Source organism: Phoca vitulina, unplaced genomic scaffold, assembly GCF_004348235.1.
Source record: "Phoca vitulina isolate PV1807 unplaced genomic scaffold, GSC_HSeal_1.0 scaffold3, whole genome shotgun sequence".
NCBI lineage: Eukaryota > Metazoa > Chordata > Mammalia > Carnivora > Phocidae > Phoca > Phoca vitulina.
The window spans coordinates 49,266,937-49,291,744 of NW_022589706.1; the positions used below are offsets into that span (position 1 = coordinate 49,266,937).

The 24,808-nt window shown below is 33.5% G+C and overlaps 1 protein-coding gene across 1 annotated transcript in view; it reads right to left on the minus strand.

The window, feature by feature from the left end:
• Positions 1–6,541: 6,541 nt before the first annotated feature.
• CENPC (centromere protein C) overlaps positions 6,542–24,808 on the minus strand; it is a 75,611-nt gene continuing 57,344 nt past the window's right edge. Inside the window, 6 exon segments of the mRNA XM_032400487.1 lie at positions 6,542–6,662; positions 7,562–7,652; positions 13,948–14,102; positions 15,806–15,901; positions 17,554–17,682; positions 18,443–18,547. Of these exon segments, the coding sequence (XP_032256378.1) occupies positions 6,592–6,662; positions 7,562–7,652; positions 13,948–14,102; positions 15,806–15,901; positions 17,554–17,682; positions 18,443–18,547 (647 nt within the window). The 3' untranslated portion in view covers positions 6,542–6,591.

Here is a 24,808-nt window from a genome sequence, read left to right on the forward strand (position 1 = left end):
TACTGGAAATCTGCTAAGAGAGCAGATTCTAGGTGCTCTTGCCACACATGCAAACACACACGCACAATGGAAACTGAGGAGACATATGCTAACTAGCTTGACTGCAGTAATCGTTTCACTATGTATATCAAAACACCATGTTATACACAATTTATATACAATTTTTATTAAAAGCAAACAAAAAAACTTTGTGAGGCCTGACAGAATTACCAGGAGCTGTGCACTGAAAGAAGGGGCAAAATGTAGATATGGTTCTCACCAACCAAAGTAGAGAGCCCTTGTTGAACAACCCAGGCTTTTACTTTAGACACAGAAAGGCCACACTTTAGGAAAGCTACTTTGCCTTTAGAACATGGTTTTTCAACCTCAGCATTACTGATCCATTTTAACAGGTAATTATCTGGCATGCAATGTTGGAAGTGGGAGGGTCTGTTTCATTGTACAATGTTTACCAGCCTTCCTGGCCTCTACACATTAAGTACCAGTAGCACCCACACACATACTCACTGTAACAATCAAAACTGTTTCCCGGGGTGCCTGGGTGGCTAGTTAGTTAAGCGTCTGACTCTTGGTTTCAGGTCAGGTCATGATCTCAGGGTCCTGGGACTGAGCCCCGCGTCAGGCTCTGCACTCAGCGTGGAGTCTGCTTAAGATTCTCTTCTTCCTCTGCCCCTCCACCCCCCTGATTCTCTCTCTCTCTAATAAATAAATAAAATCTTAAAAAGAAAAGCCAAAACTGTTTCCAGACATTGCCAGATGTCCACTGAATCATAAAATCACCTCTAGGTGAGAATCAGTCCCTAGAGTAACAGCCAATCTAAAACTGTCCTAACAAACTAAAACGAATTCTCAACAGGATCACGCTGATCAATAATAAGTTACCCCCTAAATAACATTCTTTAAAGAAAAAAAAAACCAACAATAAAATAAATGAAAGTTTATTTCCAGTAATACAAGTATGAAGAGGTCAACAATTTCCCTACTTAAAAAAATATAAAGCTAGACAAAATGGTCAAAAACTATCATTTCAAGGCACGAGAAACCAACCTAGGGTAAATTATAAGTTGAGAACTATTTATTCCTGAAAAAACTGCTAGAGCTTTGGGGAAAAAAAAAAGAAAGAAAAAAAGTTGGAGCCTGTGGGATTCTTGAATGAGGTTCTCATTCTACCCAAGTTGATTAGTAAGGATTGTATCTTTAACAGGCTATGGCTGACTACAAAAACCAACAACTCTGCCCTAAGAGGGAATGGACTTGATTCAGTGCAGCGGTGTTAAATCTATAGCTTTGTCAGTTAATGTGGAGGAAATCAGTTAGGAATGGCCAGGAAAAAGTTGTAGTTACTAGCCAAAAGTTGTAGTCCCAGTTCTTAGAGAGCAACAGAACTGCCAGAAATTTATTTAGATGATCCTAGAAACAAGACACACAGAAGGGCTAAGATTAGTTCTGTACACATCCTGTCTAACTCAGAAATGAGGCAAACACAGGAGAGACCACAGGAAGACTTGAGAACTGGTTGCAATACTGAACGTATCTCCCCCATCCCACACAGGGAACAATTAGCAGAGGGTAGAAGGTCTACAGACTCAAAAGTGTTTGATGTCAACCTCTGTTTAAACATTGGCTGACTACTAAACTATATAGAGACAGAGGCTACCCCTAGGGAGCCAGGATAAAAACTGAAATAAAGAATTTAAAAAACTGAGCAGAGACACCACAGGGACAATAGATTACACAGTTTGAGTCCAGGCAAGATCATAAATTAAAAAAAAAAAAAGACGACGAAACCTTAGATATAAAACATAACCAAGAATTGCTACAATATATTACCTAAAATGTCTAATTTTCAGCCAAAAATTATTAGACATGCAAAAAACAGACAAGCATGAAACACACTAAAGGGAAGAAAAGTAGTCATTAATGATAACTGAGTCTATATGGACCTAGACGTTAGATTAACAAAGACTTCAATAGGGTATTAAACATGCTTATAGAACTAAAGGTAAGTATGTTAAAAATGAATCAACAAAATAGGAAATCTATATAACTATAAAAAGAACCAAATTTAAATTCTAGAGTTAAAAAGCATAATTACTGAAATTAAAAATAAAAATCATTAGATGGGCTCAACAGCAAATATGATACAGCAAAGAATCATTGATTTAAAGACATATCAACAGAAAGTATCCAAAGAATTAAAAGAAAAAAGATTGAAAAAATGAACAGAACATCAGAAACCAACATATGTGTAATGAGAGTCAGAGGAGGAGAGGAAAGAAAGAAAAAGGAGAAAAAAACTTTTGAATAACAGCCCAAAAGTTCCCAAATTTGATTAAAAACAATAACACTCAGATGCAAACAGCTCACCAAATCCCTAGTAGAATAAATACAAAGAGAATCTAGAAACACCAGAGTCAAAATGATTAAGACTAAAAAAATCTTCAAAGGAGCCAGAGAAAAATGATTCACCACACAGAAAATTAACAATGGACTTATAAAAAATGATGGAGGGGGCACCTGGGTGGCTCAGTCATTAAGCGTCTGCCTTCGGCTCAGGTCATGATCCCAGGGTGCTAGGATCAAGCCCCGCGTCGGGCTCCCTGCTCCGCGGGAAGCGTGCTTCTCCCTCTCCCACTCCCCCTGCTTGTGTTCCCTCTCTCACTGTGTCTCTCTCTGTCAATAAATAAAATCTTAAAAAAAAAAAAATGATAGAGGACAAAGGCAATGGAAAAACAAAGTCAATGTGCTCAAACAACAACAAAAAACCATAAACCTAAAATTATCTATCAAGTGAAACTATCATTCAGAAATGAAGTCAAAATAAAAGCATTCCCAGATACACAAAAATTAAGAGAATATGTTGCTAATAGGCTTACCCTGTAAAAGGTACTAAAGTTCTTCAGGCTGGAAGGAAAAATGCCAGGTAGTATGTTAGTTACACAGGAAGGAATGAAGAATACCAAAGACAGTAAATATAAAAGATTGTATATGTTTTCTCTCTTTTCTTAATTAAAAAAAAAGGATAATTCAAAACAAAAATTATAACAAAATTGTTGGAATATATAAATATACAGTCAAATATATGCATATTATAATGTAATTTATACGATGACATAGTATAAATTAGAAGGGGAAAGAAGTGAAGCCAAAAAAATGCAAAACTGATAAATTTTACTGAAATGAAGTCAGTAGTAACCTGACAGAGACTGAGATAAACTTAAGATGAATACAGAAATCTCCATAGCAACCACTAAAATAATAACTCAAAATACAAATTCGTGTAAGATTTAAAATGGTACACTATAAAGACCGCTAACCCAAAATAAGACAGGAAGAAACAATTATAATAAAAACAACAAAACCCCTTAAGACATATAGAAAACAGAACAGCAAACATAAGTTCAATCTTACCAATATTTACATTAAATAAGTGGATTACATATTCCAATCAAAAGGCAGAACCTATTACACTGGATTTTTAAAAACTCAAGATCCAACTATGTGCTTTCTATAAGAGACACATCTTAAATTAAAAGATATAATAAATTAATGTTAAAAGGACAGAAAAAGATACATCAGACAAATGGTATATAAAAGACAGCTGAAGTAGCTATATTAACATCAGACAAAATAAACTTTAAAATGAAAAATATTACTAAAAGGTATTTCATAATGATAAATACTTCAACAGTAAAACAATGATAAATGAATATGAACCTAATAATAGAATCAAAATAGATGATGCAAAAATTGACAGATATAAAAAAGAAATAAATATTTAATAGGTAGAATCAGAGGTATCAATACTCCTTCATCAGTAATGGAAAGAAAAACTATACAAAAATCAGTAAGTATATGGAAGACTTAAACAACACTATCAACCAACATACATAGAATAACCCACCCAACAGCAACAGAATACACATTTGTTTCTAACACAAGGAACATGCTCAAAGACCACATTGTCGATCATAAAATAGTATCAATAAATGTTAAAGGATTGAAAGTGTACAAAGTATGTTTTCTGTATACATCAGAGGCTAACAAATCACACTCACAGGCTGAATACAGATCACTGCATTTTGTATATAAAGTTTTATTGCAACATAACCACATTTATTCATTTACTTATTGTCTACTGATGCTTTCATGTTTCAGCTGCAGAACTGAGTAGTTGCAATGTAAACCATATGGCTGCAAAAGTTAAAACTTCAGAAAAACTTAGCAAATCTCCAAATTAGTTCAGAAAAAAAATATCTGGAAAAACCCCAAATATTCACAATTTACAAGAAACACTTCCAAATAACCCATTGGTCAATGAGGACAAGAAAAAAATTTAAATATCTTGAATTAAACTACATATCAAAGTGAAACTTTAAGTGGCTGAATTAGAAAGGAAGAAAATTCTAAAATAATCTAAACATTCATCTTAAGAAGCTAGGAAAAAAAGGGCAAATCAAACCCAAAGTAGAATACACTAAATTATAAAGATATATTTGTTTATTTATGAGAGAGAGGGAGAGAGGAAAGAGGGATATGGAGAGGGAGAGAAGCAGACACTCTGCTGAGCACAGAGCCCAGACCAATGAGGAGCTCGATCTACAACCCTGAGATCATGACCTGAGCTGAAACCAAGACTCCCAATGCTGGACCAATTAAACCACCCAGGTGCCCCAGAATGCACTAAATTATAAAGATGAGATAAAAAATGAATGGAATAGAAATACAAAGAGAGAAAAATCAATGAAACTAAAGTTAATTATTTTGAAAGAACGAAACTGATAAAAGCTTAGCAAAAAATGACCAAAAAAAGAAATAATTATACAGCAAAATTTGTGCTTCAGATACTGTACTATTTTTATATTAATTTATGTGTATTTTAAGATTATTTTATGTCAAATCTCAAAAAAGCTTTTGAAAGAGAAAATATTATAAATTTCAAGCAAATCAAGGTGAAAATTTAGAAATAGGCAAATTCTTCAAAAATCAGCTTACCAAAACTAAAGATATAAGAAATCTGGATATTCTGGTACTTACTAAGGAAGTCAAAGCCATAATTAAAAAATCTCTCCATAAAGAAAACTCCAGACGTGGATGGTTTTACTGGTAATTCTAACATGTAAGAAGGAAATGTTACCAATCTTTTATAAACTCTTCCAAGGATTACAAAAAGAAGGAACAGTGTTCATAGGGAATACTACTCAGAAATAAAACATGAATGAACTGATATACATACCACAGTGGATGAAACTTAGACAATGTGTTGAATGGAAGTATATTTTATGAGTCCATTTATATAAAGTTCTAGAACAACCTCCCTACCACTATAAAGAAGAATGGTGGCCCAAGGGCCCAAGTCAGGTTGACAGGTATTGAATTAGACAGAATAAACTTCCTGAAGTGGCAAAAGCTTTGTGGGTTACTTAATGTATAAGATGTATTTGCCAAGAACTCATTGAACTGTAAGATCTATGCATTTGACTATTTGTAAGTTACATCAATAAAATAAATGCTTCACTTAAAAAAATAATCAAGCCACTGCAGATGACTGAACAAAAATCTGGCCAGTCTAGGTAAAGATGGAAACACATCTAGTCCTATAACTCTTGACTTGGGAAAGCAAATATAACCAGTTTCTCTAGTGATAAAAAGTTCATTCATATGCTAAATTCGGCAACTTATGGAGACACTGAGAAGTTAATAGACAATGTCTTAGCAAGCTTCACAAGAAAATAAATTTGCATTGATTTTTTTAAATAAAAGCAACAGTTAACGCATACTGTTGAATTACAATGATGACAAATGAAACTAAGATTTTCAGGTTAATATGAAAATACTTATTAAAATGACTTCAGGAATAGCTGTTAGCAATTTGTGACATTTAGTCATTTTCTCTCCTAAATCTACATATTTTTAGTGCATCTGGTAACATTAAGAAGACTGAGTTATTTTTTAATGATCTTTCACACTGATTCTCCTTCTAATAGAAAGATGAGTGCTAAGCAGAAGCATTATTGTGAAACCTAAAGGTTTCAGAGAGAACATGGTCCTGCCGACATTTTGATTTCAGAACTGTGAGACGATAAATTTTTGTTTTTAAGCCACCAGTTTGTACTATATTTTGTTACAAAGCCCTAAGAAAGTAATACAGATGTATTATTTATATATATCACAATTCTCTATTATTGGATTATTTAGTTAGTGACTTAAAACATTTGGAAAAGATTACTCAATGAATGAACATAATAATCAAATCTCTTCTAAAAAAGAAATGTCCTATATTTCCCTGTGAGAGCAGAGATTCTTTTCATGTTATTAAAATACTATGAATATGGGCATCACTACAGACTATGTGTACATTTATAAAAAAATCAGAAGGATACATGGGGGTTTGAAATGTTTATCAGATAAAAGAACACACAAAACTGAATAAAATTTTTATTTTAAAATATCACAAATAATTATAAAGATAAATGTCTCAACTGCACAAACTGTTTTATATATATATGTGTGTGTGTATATATATATGTGTGTGTCTATATATATATATATATATAGACACACATACGTATTTAAACTTTGCTTCATCTTTCATCTTTTTATCTGAGTAAAAAGAAGAACACTTTCCTCATTCAGGAGATTTTTGATGTTGTAATAATTACCTAGAAGTAAAGTGGTAAGAAAAAAATTATTTCCATAGGAATCATTTCCTTTTAATTGAATGTTTAGCCATCACTAAGGCAGTTACAGTATATAGTATCAAATTTTTTTTTAATCAATTCATCTAACCTAAAGTAAGTCTTATTTAATTCCATGAACTAAAAAATCCTAGAGTTAACCATCACCTGTGATCCAGATAAGGTTTGACAGAAATGAAAATCTCACATCATTCTGATAATGAATGCTAAGGTGAATTAGACAAGGGTGAAGAAAGAGAAAATTTCTATATATTAGAAATTGATACATATTAAGATTAACTGAGTTATAATAATCATAATGTGTTCACAACAGTGCTGGTACATACTAAGGACTATATAAACACTGCTATTATTTTTGTCTCCTTTCATTAGAATGTAAGCTCCATTAGGGCAGGGATTTTTTCCCGTTTTGGTCACTTATGTATCCTATACTCTTAGAGCAGTGCTTGACAGACTCTCAATCACCTTGTTGAATGATGAATAAATAAATGAACAAATTAAAAGTCCTCTTTCCAGAGGCTTGTGCTCTTTAATAGCTGATGAAACATACTATTCTGTATGTTTAAAATAACCTACTAAAAATTGCTTGACTACATAATGTCTTATAGGTAATACAGCAGAAATAATTTTCCTCCTACCGTGGATAAAACTAAATATTTTTACATTTTGTAATAAGCAATTCTTGTTCAATTTTCATGTACCCAAATACTAACATACTTACCTAATGATAAAATCAAAATATGTATTGGCATGAGTCACATGACATTTCATTTTGACCACTGTGGCTTCCATTTGCATGGTACTCATGAGCAACTATATAAATATTTTAACTATATGAAAGAAGATGTCTTTATTTTTCTTACCTGAAGGAACATAGAATGAATCCCCAGTTGTTATTATATAAGATGTTTCATGTAAGGTACATAAAAGGTCACCAAAGTTAACATAAAAAACCTGTAAAATTAAAAATTAAAATCTCATTTCAAATTCAACAACCACAACAACACACTACAAAGAAACTTAAAGGAAATGTGGTAAGCAGAATAATGACCCTCCAAAGATGTTCACACTCTAATCTCCAGAATTTGTTTTGTTACATGGCAAAAAGGACCTTGAGATTGGGAGATAGGTAAATCTGGATTATCTAGTTGGGCCTATTCTAATCACACGAACCCTTAAAAGTGGAGAATTTCTCCTAGAAGCAGAAGAAAGATGAAGCAGAGGAAAACCAGAGAAATTCAAAGCATGAAAAGGACATAGACTGTTGCTGGCACTGAAGATAAGAGGGCCATGAGCCAAGAAATATAGGCTATTTCTAGAAGCTGAGACTGAATTCTGGCCAACAGCCAGCAAGGAAATGAGAGCCTCAGTCCTACAACAACATGGAACTGAAATCTGCCAACAACCTGAATAAACCTGAAAGCAGATGCATCCTAAGAGTCTCCAGAGAGGGATACAGAGCTCCCAATATCTTGATTCCAGCCCTGTGATACTCTAAACAGAATACTCCACCAAGCTCACCAGGATTCTAATCAATATAACTGTGAGATAATAAACGGGTGTTGTTTTAAGTCAATGAATTTATAGTAATTTGTTAAAACAGTAATAGAAAACTAATACAGGAAGAAATTTCTTTTGTTCTTATTATTTACCAGCTTATGAAAATTCAGAACCACGGTAAATAATATCACTTAGCTATACTACAAAATAAGCTAGGTTTTATATACACCTCTTTAAAGGTTACATGGTTGGGACAGGTAATTCAATCTGACAGATGAAAGAGAGAACAAAAAGCAAAACAAATAAATGATACATTTAAACAAGCATCAACATTAAGAAAGTAAAAGAGGATAAATCTAACTCTCAATCATAAAGGCTTCCATATTCATATTCATGGCAAATTTTACATTTTATACATAGGTAACACCCTGGCAACGATCTGGTTTTGGGGTAACTAAAAAAATATAAAGCCTTCAAACATTCAGATTCAAATTTTGAGATTCAGCCATCAAAAATATATTGCCTCAGAGAATCACTGCTCCTCTTCCACCTCCTTCTCTTTTTCTTTCTTAACACTTTGTAAAATGAGCCTAAAATACCAGAAAAACAAGAGCAGCTAGCACTTAACATAGCACTTACTCCTTGCCAGCCACTATTCTGAACACTTAATTTGTATTCATTTAATGTATGTAAGTAGCAATGAGACAGGTACTATTTTAATAGTTTTATACAAATGAAGAAAATGAGGCAACAGAGGGGTGTAATTTTCCAAGTTCACAATGTAAATGGCAAAAATGAGATTTGAACTCAGGCACTTTGAATCCAGAATTCATGCTCTTAACCACTATAATACGCTAACTCCCTAAATAGGAAAAAAGCTCTTCAAAAAGTTCCAAAGGTACTTTATAATTTAATAAAAAAAATTTTTTTATTACATCTAAAGAAATTTTGCCTCAATTTAAAAGACAAAAAGGTAACAAACATACTACCCAGAGAGTCAAGCATATATTTTTAAGTGTTTTTTTTTCTTTATCTATTCAGTTTAGCTAAGTACACCTCTTTCCACTTCTGCAAACATTTTAATAGGAAGGCTTTTTAAGTACACAAAAATAGAATGATGAACTCCCATGAATATCTAATACCAACAACCTTCCCTGTTCCATCTCTTTACTTCCCCCATTCCACGTTATTTTGCAATAAATACCCCAGCATCATAAATCATCTGTAAATATTCAGTGTGTACTAAAAAATCAAGGTGTTTTTAAAATTTTTATTTATTTTTTAAAGTTTTATTTATTTATTTTTTTAGTAATCTCCATACTCAGCATGTGGCTTGAACTCACGACCCCGAGATCAAGAGTCACATGCTCTACCAATAGAACCAGCCAGGCACCCCCAAGGTGCTTTTTAAAAACACGACTACAACAGTTTTATCACACCTAAACATAAATAAATATTTAATATCAAATACCCAGTCAGTATTAAAATTCCCAATTTTCTCTTAAATGTATTTTTAAGAGTCTGTTTATCCTCTTAAATTGCTCAGTCTACAGTGGTTCTCAATTTGAAGGTAATTTCTCAATTTCAGGAGACAAGAGGCAACGTCTGGGAACATTTCTGATTCTTACAACTAGAGGAATACTACTAGAATCTAGTTGGCAGAGGTCAGGGATGCTACTAAACATCCCACAATGCACAGGAAGCCCCTCTACAATAAAGCATTATCCAGTCTAAAATGTCAGTAATGCCATGGTTGAGAAACACTGATCTATAGGTTCTACTTGGTTCTTTTTTATTCCTTGCAACTTACCTATTAAAGAAATCAAGCAGAAAAGTTTGCTGTAAAAATCTTTGCATAGTTGAATTTTGCTGATTACAACCTCAGGGTATCATTTGAAAGGTCATCTATTCTTTATATCCTTAAATTGGTAGTTAGATATTAGAGTTTTGATCAAATTCAGGTATTTTTGTTGTTTGCTTTATGTTTTTTTCTCTTTTTGGTTGGTTGGTTTGTTTTTAAAGGAAATGGAAGAGGCAAGACTATTTCATACATAGCATTGTATTCTTCCATCAGGAGGCACATAAAGTCTGGTTGTCTGTTTTTTATTTATTTTTTCTCTTTTGTTTTAATATATTTTTTAATTTACTTTTTTAATTAATTTTTTTAACCCCACCCTCCCCACCTCCTTCCCTCCAGCAGTCCTCAGTTTATTTCCTATGATTAAGAGTCTCTTATGGTTTGTCTCCCTATTTCTTCTTGTCTTATTTTTTCCTCTCTTCCCCTATGATCCTCTGTTTTGTTTCTTAAATTCCACATATGAGTGAGATCATATAATTCTTTCTCTGATTGACTTATTTCACTTAGTATAATACCCTCTCGTTCCATCCACATCGTTGCAAATGGCAAGATTTCATTTTTTGATGGCTGAGTAATATTACATTGTGTATGTGTGTGTGAGTGTATATATATATATATATATATATATATATATATATATATATATATATCACATCTTTTTCTACTAGTCTGTCGGTGGACATCTGGGCTCTTTCCATAGTTTGGCTATTGTGGACATTGCTGCTATAAACATTGGGGTGCAGGTGCCCCTTCAGATCACTACATTTGTATCTTTGGTATAAATACCCAGTAGTGCAAGTGCTGGGTTATACGGTAGCTCTATTTTCAACCTCTGGGGTCATCTTCTTTTTTAGATGTTAGCAGACATTCATACTCAATGCCTAGACAGATCCAACAGTTTATCAGGGATTGCAAAATGGTAATATTTTATTCTACCATTCCCTTTTCATTTATTAATTGGAATTTTTTAAAAGATTTTATTTATTTATTTGAGAGAGAGACCACAAGCAGGGGGAGCATCAGAGGGAGAGGGAGAAGCAAGTCCCACTGAGCAGAGAGCCTGATGTGGGGCTCGATCCCAGGACCCTGGGATCATGACCTCAGCCAAAGGCAGAGGCTTGACTGACTGAGCTACCCAGGCACCTCTAATTGGAATATTTCTAAAAAGGACAACGTCACCTCATTTTTATTTGGTTACATAATAGTACAGTTTATAAGAAAAGGGCAAAAAAAAAATGTTTACTTCCCTTTATTTACCATATTTGTTGTCAAAATAAGTTAGGCTCCTGGAATTCTCCAAGAGCAGTTTTTCTTTTTTATAGCAGTCTTTCAAATTCATGAATTTAAATATAATGGATATGTATCACTCCACTTAAGTTATTCTTACTGATTCTCAAGTTTTCACATCTTTGTCCAGTGAGAGCATCTTCAAGTTGGATCCTGAGACCTTACGACCCAATTCTAATGGTCTTTGGTAAGTTTGCTAGCAGTTATGATTAAAAAAACATTTCAAGCTCAGGGGCACTTGGATGACGCAGTCAAGTAGGCCGCCAACTCTTGGTTTCGGCTCAGGTCATATTCTCAGGGTTGTGGGATTGAGTCTCGTGTCAGGCTCCACGCACAGAGCAGAGTCTGCTTGAGACTCTCTCTCCCTCTCCCTCTGCCCCTTCTCCCCACACTCTCTCTCTAAAATAAATAAATCTTTAAAAAAAAAAAAAAAAAAAAATATATATATATATATATATATATATATATATATAATTTCAAGCTCAGCTCCAGGCCTGCATTCAGACATTTCTCTAAGGAACTCTGGTTCTTTAAAGTATGTTACTCTCGCTTTTTTGTTTTTTAGTTCTGGAACATTTATTGTCTAATTTTTCAAATATTTCCACCCCTTCACTCATTTGTGTTTTTTCCTCTCTTCTCCTGGTTTTTTTTTTTTCTGTTCTCCACATCACTTCACTTTTTTATTTTCCATTTCTTAATCTCTTCTTGTCTTTTGGGAGAGCTCCACACCCAACTCCCATAGTTAATCTGTTAATTCTTCTGTGGTTTGATTTTAACAAATCTACTACTGCTACTATCTCCCTCTCATACAGATTCTTTCATATTGAGTTTGAAGGAAAGAGTTAATGGCCTATGCTAGTTCTCCATCTGGTCCCTTTTGTTTCTCAAAAGCATATATTTAAAAGTGTGCTTCATGTTTTAAAAAACGTAAAAATACTCTATTATACAAAAAAATAAAAAATTTTAACTCTGATTTTCATTATAAAAAGTTAAAGGCAATACTAGTTCCTTCAATTTTCATTTTTAAATTCTAGTCAGAATAAAATAGAGAGTTTTCTATTTTCCATAAGTTTGCTTAAATATTTATCCTAAAGGTCTTCTTATATGGCTATTCTTCAAAAATAATATGCTTAAACTGATATAAAAATGCTTATTATAGTACCTGGAACATCTAAATGCTATATAACTGCTTATTATCATATAATGACATCTTATTATTAAGTCAAAATATAAAATATAACCATTTCTTTCTGCAACACTTTCCAATGGTTTCTAATTTTTGCAATTACTATCAATGTTACAATAAATACCTATATATGTCCAGCTTCCCTAGCCTTTAAATTATTTTCTGAGGAAAATACTCTGAAATGAGATTCATAAATCAAAGGGTACAAATATTTTTCCAATAATTTCTACTAGCTATGTAAATATAAAATATTCTTGTTTTTAATGTGGATTCCTTTGAATAGTAGCCAGATTAAATACTTTCAAACATTTACTATTTAAATTTTCTTTTGTATAATAAAGGCATTATGGTTTAATGGGTAACTGCTATTATTTCAATGATGATATTTCATAATGCTTATCTTCATTTTTATATTAATTAATTAATTAACTTCATGCAGAAATCATCATTACTTTAGTTAGTTCAATGTGTTATTTTTACTCTTTTAATAGTATCTGGAGAATATTTTAAGATTGGGTTAAAGCATATTTTAAAGTATTTTAAATCCAATTCTAGTTATACTAATGTATTAATGAATTACTCTTTGACTTTCATGTGTACCTTCGTTTCTTGCCTCAATTTGCCCTTCTTTGATAATATAAACTCAAGGGCTTGTTGTTCTTTCTTTTTTTCTTTCTTGAGTTTAATTTTGTCAGTAAAAACAATTGTTTTGAATGCAATACTCCAGTAATGCATGATATGACAGGTTCCTGAAATGTTACTTACTGAAAAATATGCCTTAGACTCAGTATTTTTAAATGGCAGTAAAATAGTAAATATTATTAAAATTTGGTGATATTCAAATTCTGTAATTTTCAAATTCAAAATGTACAAATACAACATATATATATCTCACATCAATGGTGCAGGGGCGTGTATCTCCAATGAGAGACAGAGAGAAAGAGATGGACTCACCTTGAATCTCATTATAATTTCAGCCAGTAATACTGCCACATATAGTAATACATTATTTAGTGCTTATTGAAGTAAGTAGCTCCTAGTCCTCAGTCTACTGCTGATGACATGATTCTGAAGACTTTTAAAACCTCATTATTGCTAAACTACATGATCAGTGAAATGAAATTTAGACTTAATTTTCAACAGCTCTAATGATTTGTTTGCAAACCTGTATTATATGGTTCTTTTAAGTAAAGAACATTCCTTAAACTTTTGAACTTCAAGGTTACACCACTATGCACAGAACAGGTACTTTTAAATAACCATTAGCTGGTTGACTCTAAACAGATTTAACAGAAAAATTCTCTATGCACTACAGTAATATCATTTCTGATAAAACAGCATTTTTAATACCTCATCAAGTCCAATAAATCAGAGTTATACCAATAGAGCAACATAAACATATGGAGAAATACACTCACCAATATATCTGAGCCAACATGCTGCTTTCCCTTTTCTTGATGTGGTCCTAATATTAATTTTCCAGTAGAAAAAATAGGTGTATCCAGTGTTTTATACACTTTCAACTCACCATGCTCAACAAAAAATTGATACGTATCTCGTGGCCTTAAAAGATCTAAGGGAAAAACACTAATATAAATATAAAGCAAACAGCAATAATAACGCTCAATGATATAACATATACACACACATATACAACAGAATTTTTCCTAGATATAAACCTGCCTTACAAAGACAGAAATGATTAAGGTCATTTACTTGAGCTAGAATGGTAGAGGTCAAATTTTGTCTGTCTCACAAGTTGTATGACCAGGCAAGTTAGTTCTCTCTCTGTGCCTCTCTTTTCTTTTCTATAAAATGGGACAATAATAGTTCATCTATGCTAGAGTTGTGAATATCAAATGAATTAATGTGTATAAAATATTTAAAATACTGTCTGGCACAAAATAAGCATTAGGTAGGTCTTAGCTATTAATAGTAACAATGGCAGTATTATTATTTCTATTATAGCTCAGACAGAAAACAAAATTAGCTAAGAAACAGAATTCCACATCTTTAAAAAGTTTAACATAGCTCACAATTAAATATATCATCATAATAGATTTTGTGCTTGCTTGACTGATTATTAAATAGCAAGATTTTTATCAAGTAAAGCAAGAGTACTTACTGTTGCTCACAATCACTATCTCATTTCTGAATTTCCCTTTTACTTATAAACCTTTCCAAATATATAGTTAAAATATTCTTCTGCAATCAACTTCTGTTTCCTTGGATATTTGGGAATGTTAGTAATCTCACAGATTACAGGATATAGAAAATACATAGACTCAAGAAACAGACAAAAAGTTATGAACTCCTGACAACACTCACAACTTTTCCAACCTGATACAATATAGCATTGTTTTTAGTTAAGAAACTACACTAAACAAAATTTTCTGTACTTCTACCTCTGTTGCCAAATAAACAATCTGATTATAAAAATAACTTTACTACTTAAGATGTCAAATGGAACCTATTTCACAGCCAAAATTTTAATTGGGAATACCACTACTGCCTCTCTGATTTGACCTATTTGTCCTCTGACTTAGGATAAATGGTCCTCAGTACTCACCAATATAGTTAAAACAGCTAAAACACTTAAATATTTCCTGTATATAAATATTACCTGTTGGTAAATAGCTAAGTGTCCCCTACTTGCCCTCATCACACTATAGCCCATCCTTTGGAACCAATCATGGTCTCAGAGACAATGTACTTTTAATGCCTATTAGATACAACAGTAGGCCTCTAGGACCCTCTGCTGGCCTTAAGGTTAAGCCTGGCATTTGTGTGGCATATCAATGTTCTTGCTAGTCATCACCCTAAAGGTCTGATTTCCTAGGTACTATTATTGGCATCCCATGGCCCAGAAGGCTGTCTAAATCCTGCCCACAATCCCTGTCTGGACTCACATTAAGGGTGTATTCTGGGATCTACCAGCTAAATTTTAACGGCTACCCATAAAAAAAAACCTGTTCCCATGTGTCATCTTGGTTAAAGAAGGCCTGGGCCCTACTGGGGGAGGCAACACTCCTGATGATAACACCTGTACCCTAGAGGATAAATACATTGTGCTATGTGTCCCCTAGACATTGTTTGCTATCAGAGCTCCCCCAGAGTAGTCCTCACATAGGCTGCTTACTGGAATTAGAGACTCTGCTGGACTTTGGCTCTAAAAGAGTTGGGAAGAAAAAGAGAAAGCAGATAGGCTAGTCATCAAGCCAGCAATCTGTCCTTACTAATTATTAAATTAAGCATTTTCATTATCCCTAATCTTACCCATGGGAATAATCTCTCTTGTTTCTGGGTCCTTTACCCTTGTTGGCTGCAATGGATCTCCCAGAGGTATATTCAGATTTACCATGAGTTTATTCTCTGCAAAAGAAATACCACTGTAATACAAACTACTTACTTAAAATTCTTCTCAATTAAAAGGAAGTCTAGTATGAAATACCGCTATGGACAAGTTGTAAGAAAAGAAAAAAAAAGACTACCACAGGCGTAACAATCTCTTCCTATTTTCCTATTTATAAATGACTACTCTGATAAACAAAAATCCAAAAACCACAATGATTTAATATAGAATCAAACATACTAAACTTATTTTCTGTAAACCTGTTATGATAACTCTTGATATTCTTGCATCATCAAAAATGTTTTGAATATTCTCTCAGAGAGCTAGAAGTATGTAATACACTAAAAATTCATTAAAATGTCTATTTTAATCATAATTTGAGCATGGGAAAAGTGAGCTTCAATGACAGGGTAATTTACTCATGGGGAAGTGTTTTATATTATGCTATTAATGATTTTTTTAAAAAGCAAAATATGTTTATTTTCAGAATTTGGAAAAAAGAGTGGACATTAAAAAGTGAATTCAAGGGGCCCCTGCCTTCAACTCAGGTCATGATCCCAGGGTCCTGGGATTGAGCCCCACATCGGGCTCCCTGCTTGGCGGGAAGCCTGCTTCTCCTTCTCCCACTCCCCCTGCTTGTGTTCCCTCTCTCACTGTATCTCTCTCTGTCAAATAAATAAATAAAATCTTTAAAAAAAAAAAGTGAATTCAAAATAGAAAAAGAAAACACAATATTCCAAAACCTATAGGTTGCAGCAAAAGCAGACGTTAAGAGTGAAATTTATGCTATAAAATGTTTGTATTAAGACATAAAGTTCAAAGAAACAACTTAGCATTACACCACAAGAACTAGAAAAAGATTTAGCTGAAATTTAGTAGAGGAAGGAAATAACAAAGAAAAATCAGAAATAAATAAAATAGAGACCAGAATAAACAATAACGTAACACTGAAAATAATGACCAATTTTGTCATTTGATTTCTTATTTGGCCCAATGCTTGCTTGTGCAGTAGTGTAGTGTTTAATATTTACATACTAAATATTTAATAGTTTACATTGTAGATTTTCCAGCTTTGTTTTATTGTTGATCTTTAATTTTGTACCATTGTGGTTGGAAAATATACTTGGTATGATTTCAGTCTTCTTAAATTTGTAATATTTGTTATGTCTCTTTTTATGTGAGGATTCTTCTGTGTGTACTTGAAGAAAATGTGTATTCTTTTTTCCTTGGATGGAATGTTTTATATATATCTTTTAGAACCAAGTATTCTGAAGTATGTTTCAAGTTAAAAACGTTCTTGTTGAAAAAAAAAAGTAACTTTCACTGAGGGGACTCATTTAAAATAAAGCATGTAAGAAGGGAGGTGGGTGGGAGGATGGGTCAAGGAGGTAAAGGGGATTAAGAGTATACTTATGATGAGCACTGAGTAATGATGTTTAGAATTGTTGAATTACTATATTGCACACCTGAAACTAATATAACACTGTATGTAAACTATACTGGAATTAAAATAAAAAATTTAATAAAAAATAAAGAAAAAAAAGTGAATTCACCCTGAAGTATTATATCTAACGTTTTTACAAATAAATTCCAAAATTTGTAAAGAGCTACTTCTCAGAGCAATATTATTTAAAATAAAATCTAAAAGTTACTTTCAGGAATAAGTTCATACTTCTTTCCTCATTATCAAGACAGATCCTTTTCCTATTATCCATTTTGTTGACTTTTCCAATGTTTCCTTTTGACTTCCTTTTAGATGATACTGTGTCTGGGGACAGTATTCCACCAATCACAAATCCTCCTGAAAGTTAACAACAAAAAAGGTAAAGTACCATACCTGAGAGAGTAAAAATATTGAAACAAAATTTAAATTACTATAGCACATTTCCTTTTAGACTATCAGAGAATACAGTACTATTACTATAATCTAGAGCTAGTAACTCAAACAACACAAATACCAACCAATTCCACTTATGTTTCTACTACCCTAAATCTAGATGACTTATAAAACATGATAGAATGATCTCTGTTGCTTGAAATCAAAAGTGAGGTTGAATAACAAAGAACACAAAAGCCAGCAATGAAATATTTATAATAATTCATTCACAAGTGACCTTAGTTCTTTGACTTATCCATCACAGAAAGGAAATAACTTTCTTGCCCACTGTCTATATTTCTGTAGAGAAATATGATGAGCAAATGGGATAAGAATAGTAAAGGGGAATACTTATTAATCTTTGCCACTTTTATAATTTTCTCATGTTCTGATCTAATGACTTACTTTATGCAATTAAAAACCTTGTTCAATAGTATGGAATAATAACACTCTCAAGCCACACATTCACCTCAAACTGCTACCAAAGAGAGAAAAAGATAAGCATTTCTATAGTAATCAGACAAATCTGTACTTGAATCTGTTCTGGCCTCATTTTTGGAAGATGATGATAAAATGAGGTAATTTATGTAAATATGTAAGACAGTGCTTTGCACATAATATACATAAACTGTTGCATTCTCATTATTATTTATTGTCAGATATTAAAGTGTAAATTGGAATTTACCTGATGGCCTTCCATGATAATCTATTCGCTCTCCCCGCCAATATTCCAAAGGTTTCAATCGTGTTCTCTTGGTCCTGCGAACATTTGGTGTGTTGGAAGGCAATACTGTAAAAAGATATTACACAAAAATGTACACATATAAATGTTTAATTGGATAGTTTGTAGTGGAACAACTGATATTACCCTCTAGAACACTAATGTTTCTAGACAAAACAGTAGAAAAACAAAAATTTTGTAATATATTTGTGCTAATAGTTAAAGAAATGCCAATGAAAAAATAAGCTGCTAGACTGGCAAAGATTAAAAAACTTGGTAACACCCAGGGTGAATGATGTTAAAGGTACACAGAAACTCAAATATATTTTAAGTAGAAATGTAAACTGATTGAAGGCAATTTAGCCATAACTTGATTCAGAATTTAATTTATAGAAAATGAGTCTGCAAAAATATTCACAAAAAGAGGCAAAGCTAGAGGCGGTCCAAGATGGTAGCATAGGGAAGACCCTGAACTCACAACCTCCATGGACACACTGAACCTGCACCTATATATAGACCAATTCCTTCTGAAGAACTGAGAGCTGACTGAACAACTTCTGCTCAACAAAGGACAGAAGGGCCACAGAGAGAAAGGTAGGAGAGACAAGACACAGTAGTATCTGAAACTTCACCTCGATCCGATGACCTGCAGAAGGGAGGGATGTCACTGAGAGGTGCACAGATTCACCTGCCCTGAGGCACAAAAAACCCAAAACAAACAAACAAAAAACCAGTGGTTTAAAGGGTAACTGACTATACCTGAAGAAAATCCATTTACTAACCCTAGAGCATCTGACAAAAAGTGGCACAGCTACTGGAACTCTCTCCAGGTCACAGGTGCTGGCAAGCACCATTGCTTATGTTCCTCCACTTTGATAATGCAGATGGGATCAGAATTCAGGTGCTCTAGTTGGGCTGCTAGGGCTACCATAGCCAGATCCAGGACCCAAGCTCCAGCCATCCCCATAGGGTAGAACCCCACCTGCCATGCCTTATCACGCCAGGGTGATCACAGCCCAAGCACACTCCAGGTCTAGCCGGCCACCCAAAACCGCCAAGCACACAGAGTCTACATAGAGGATATTCCTACACAAGTCCACTTCTTCAAGACCAGGAGAGGTAACAAAATAAGGACACATGTTCATGCTCATGTTCCAAATGAAAGAGTAAGATAAAACTCAACAACAACAAAAAAAACCTAAATGAAATACAGATAAACAATCCACCTGAAAAAGAGTTCAAAGTAATGATCATAAAAACGCTCACCAAACTTGAGAGAAGAATGGATGAACTCACTGAGAACTTCAATAAAGAGACAGAAAGTATAAAAAAAAAATCAGAGCTAAAGAACACAAAATTGAAAGGAAAAATAGACTAGAGGCATTAACAGCAAATTAGAGGATGCAGAAGAATGGATCAGTGAGATGGAAGACAGGGCAGTAAAAAAGCACCTAAGCTGAAAAGCAAAAAGAAAAAAAATATTTTTTAATGAGGATAGGTTAAAGGAACCCTGGGACAACATCAAGTGTAATAACAGCAGTACTATAGGGGGTGCAGAAGAAGAAGAAGAGACGAGAGATAGAAGGGCAGAAAACTTAACTGAGGATATAACTGAAAACTTCCCTAATTTGGGAGAGGAAACAGACATCCAAGTTCAGGAAGAAGAGAGCACCAAATAATATGAACCCAAGGAGGTCCACACTAACACACAAAATAATTAAAACATCAAAAGTTAAGATAAAGTAGAAATCTTAAAAGCAGCAAGAGAAAAGCAGATAGTTATGCACAAGGGAAAACCCATAAGGATATCAACTGATTTTCCAGCAGAAACTTTGCATGTCAAAAGAGAGAGGCAGGATATATTCAAAGTCCTGAAAGGAGAAACAAAACAAAACAAAACAAACAAAAAAACTCAAAAACAACAAAACCATGAATGCTCTTCCAGGGAAGGTAATCATTCACAACTGAAAGAGAAATGTGAATTTCCCAAACAAGTTAAAGAAGTTCATCCCTACTAAACCAGCCTTACAAGAAATATTAAAAGAATTTCTTTAAGCAGAAAAGAAAAGGCCATAACTAGAAGTAAGAAAATTAAGAAAGGAAAATTTTCACTGGTAAAAGCAAACATATGAAAAAGGTAGTACATCAAACATTTATAAAGCTAGTATGAAGGTTAAAAGACACAAGTAGTAAAATCAATTATATCTAGAAAAATTACTTATAGGATTCACAAATAAAGATGTAAAATTTTACATCATATATATAAAACATGGAGGGGGGAGCAAACATATAGTGCTTTTAAAATGTGCTGGAACTTAACCAACCATCAACTTAATATAGACTCCTATATACATAATGTTATATATGAACCTCATGTTAATACCATAAATAAAAAAACCTGTAATGGAAACACAAAACAAAAAAAGAGAGAAAAGAATACAAGCATAACACTAAAGAAAGTCATCAAATCACGAGAGCAAAAAAAAAAGAAACAGAGAACACTACAAAAGCAACTAGAAAACAATGAAAAAAATCACAATTAGTACATACTTATCAATAATTGCTTTAAATGTAAATGGACTGAATGCTCCAATCAACAGACATAGGGTGAGTGAATGGATAAAAAACGAGACCCATCAACATGCTGTCTACAATAAACTAATTTCATGCCTAACAACACATACAAACTGAAGTTGGGACCAAAAAAGGGTCCATGCAAATGGAGGTGAAAAAAAAGCTAGGGTAGCAATAACTACATCAAACCAAAAAAAACCTTAAAATAAAGATTACAAGAGACAAAGAAGGGACTTACATAATTATATGGGATCAATCCAACAAGAGGATGTAACAGTTGTAAGTATATATGAACCCAACATAGGAACACTTAAATATATAAAGTAAATATTAACAGACACAAAGGGAGAAACTGACAGTAATACAACAGCAATAGACTTCAGGGGTGCCTGGGTGGCTCATTTGTTTAAGCATCTGCGTTTGGCTCAGGTCATGATCACAGAGTCCTGGGATCGAGCCCCATGTCAGGCTCCCTACTCTGTGGAATCTGCTTCTCTCTTTCCCTCTGCCCCTCTCCCTACCTGTACATGTACTCGCTCTCTCAAATAAATAAATCTTTAAAAAAAAAAAAAAAAAGAATTGTCTTTGCAGATGACATGATACTCTATGTGGAAAATGCAAAAGAGTCCACCACAAAATTGCTAGAACTCATACAGGAATTCAGTAAAGTGGCAGGATATAAAATCAATGCACAGAAATCAGCTGCATTTCTATACACTAACAATGAGACAGAAGAAAGAGAAATTAAGGAGTTGATCCCATTTACAACTGCACCAAAAACCATAAGATACCTAGGAATAAACCTAACCAAAGAGGCAAAGGATCTGTACTCAGAAAACTATAGAACACTCATGAAAGAAACTGAGGAAAACACAAAGTAATGAAAAAACGTTCCATGCTCATGGATTGGAACAACAAATATTGTTAAAATGTTTATGCTACCTAGAGCAATCTGTACATTCAATGCAATCCCTATCAAAATACCATCAACTTTTATCACAGAACTGGAACAAATCATCCTAAAATTTGTATGGAACCAGAAAATACCCTGAATAGCCAAAGGAATGTTGAAAGAGAAAACCAAAGCTGGTGGCATCACAATTCCAGACTTCAAGCTCTATTACAAAGCTGTTATTGTCAAGACAGTACAGTACTAGCACAAAAACAGACACACAGATCAATAGAATAGAACAGAGAACCTGGAAATGGACCCTCAACTCAATGGTCAACTAATCTTTGACAAAGCAGGAAAGAATATCCAATGGAAAAAAGACAGTCTCTTCAACAAATGGTGTTGGGAAAATTGGAGAGCCACCACATGCAGAAGAATGAAACTGGACTATTCTCTTATACCATACACAAAAATAAACTTTAAATGGATGAAAGACCTACATGTAAAATAGGAATCCATCAAAATCCTAGAAGAGAACACAGGCAGCAACCTCTGTGACCTCGGCTGCATCAACTTCTTGTTAGACATGTCTCCAAAGGCAAGGGAAACAAAGGTAAAAATGAACTACTGGGACTTCATCAAGATAAAGAGCTTTTGCGCAGCAAAGGAAACAGTCGACAAAACCAAAAGACAACCAACAGAATGGGAGAAGATATTTGCAAATGACATATCAGATAAAGATCCAAGATCTATAAAGAACTTACCAAACTCAACACCCAAAGAACAAATAATCCAGTCAAGAAATGGGCGGGAGACATGAACAGACATTTCTCCAAAGAAGACATCCAAATGGCCAACAGACACATGAAAAAATGCTCAATATCACTTGGCATCAGGGAAATCCAAATCAAAACCTCAATGAGATACCACCTCACACCAGTCAGAATGGCTAAAATTAACAAGTCAGGAAATGACAGATGTTGGCGAGGATGCGCAGAAAGGGGAACCCTCTTACACTGTTGGTGGGAATGCAAGATGGTCAGCCACTCTGGAAAGCAGGATGGAGGTTCCTCAAAAAGTTAAAAATAAGAGCTACCATACGACCCAGCAATTATACTAGATATTTACCCAAAGGATACAAACGTAGTGATTCGAAGGGGCACCTGAACCCCAATGTTTATAGCAGCAATGTCCCTAACAGCCAAACTATAGAAAGAGCCCAGATGCCCATCGACAGAGGAATGGATAAAGAAAATAAACACATACATATATATACACACACAATGGAATATTACTCAGCCATCAAAAAAATGAAATCTTGCCATTTGCAACGATGTGGATTGACTAGAGGGTATTATGCTAAGTAAAATAAGTCAATCAGAGAAAGACAATTATATGATTTCACTCATATGTGGAATTTAAGAAACAAAACAGGATCATGGGGAAGGGAGGGAAAACTAACACAAGACAAAATCAGAGAGAGAGACAAACCATAAGAGACTCTTAATCATAGGAAACAAACTGAGGGTTGCTGGTGGGGAGGGGGGTGGGTGGATGGGGTAACTGGGTGATGGAATGAGCACTGGGTATAAGACTGATGAATCACTGACCTCTACCTCTGATACCAATAATACATTATATGTTAATTGAATTTAAATAAAAAATTTAAGAAAAGACTGATGAATCACCGAACTCTACCTCTGAAACTAATAAAACACTATACGTTAATTAATTCAATTTAAATAAAATAAAATTTAAAAAATATAGAAAAACTTAAATAAATAAATATATTTTTAAAAAGCAGAGGCAGAAAAAAAAAAAACCAAACTGAAACTCTCATAATCATTACAACTTTGGTTGTAAAATACTTTGGTTATTACAATTTACCATAACCATCTAACTGATTTTCTGCTGGAAGTATTTCTCCTGAATTCTCAAGAGCTAGTTTTTGGAGTCAAACTTAACATACTAACTTAACCATGAACTAGTTGTGAAACATCACAGAAGCTAAAGCCACTCAACCTCTCTAATGTAAACTGTAGTTTTTTCCATCCGCCTACTAAAATAAATAACAGATAAATAACAGAACCCACCTCATAGAGTTTTGTGAGATGTAAATTAATATAATGTTGTAACATGCCTGACATATAGCAATTCATTAAACATTAGCTATTACTGTTTTTTTAACTTTATTTATTTACTTACTTACTTATTTATTTAAGTAATCTCTACACCCAACATGTGGCTCGAACTCAGGACCCCAAGATCAAGAGTCGCATGATCTTTTGATTGAGCCAGCCAGGTGCACCATTATTACTGTTTTTTAAAAAAATGGGTAAAGCTGTATTTACAAGAACGTTCATGGTAGTATTATTTATATTTAGAAACCAAAAACCAAATTGAACACCATCTAAATATTCCACAATAGGAAACGTATAAATTGGGGTAGTTGTGTGTGCATGTGTTTGTGTGTATACACATAAATCCACTCATTTTATCTAACAATGCAAAGTTCTATATAGTAAGCTGACTTTGTTGGCTATATAATCAAATTCCTATGCTTTTACCTACTTCCTGTTTGCTAGAAGTTTTCAATTCTGAAAGTAGCTTATTAAAATCTCCCAGTCTAACTATACTGTTTAAGTAAAAATCTTGTTGTTGTTGTTGTTTTAGTTTTTTCTTTATACATTGTATTTGTTAAGTTGTTTGGTGCATAAGTGTTTATGATTTTTCTATTTTCTTCATTAATTTTTTACCATTACATGTCCTTCTCTATTCTGTTCAGGACTTTCATTTTAACCTTAAATTCCACTTTGCCTAATACTAAAATTACACTATTTTCTTTTTATTTTCAGTAGTCTACC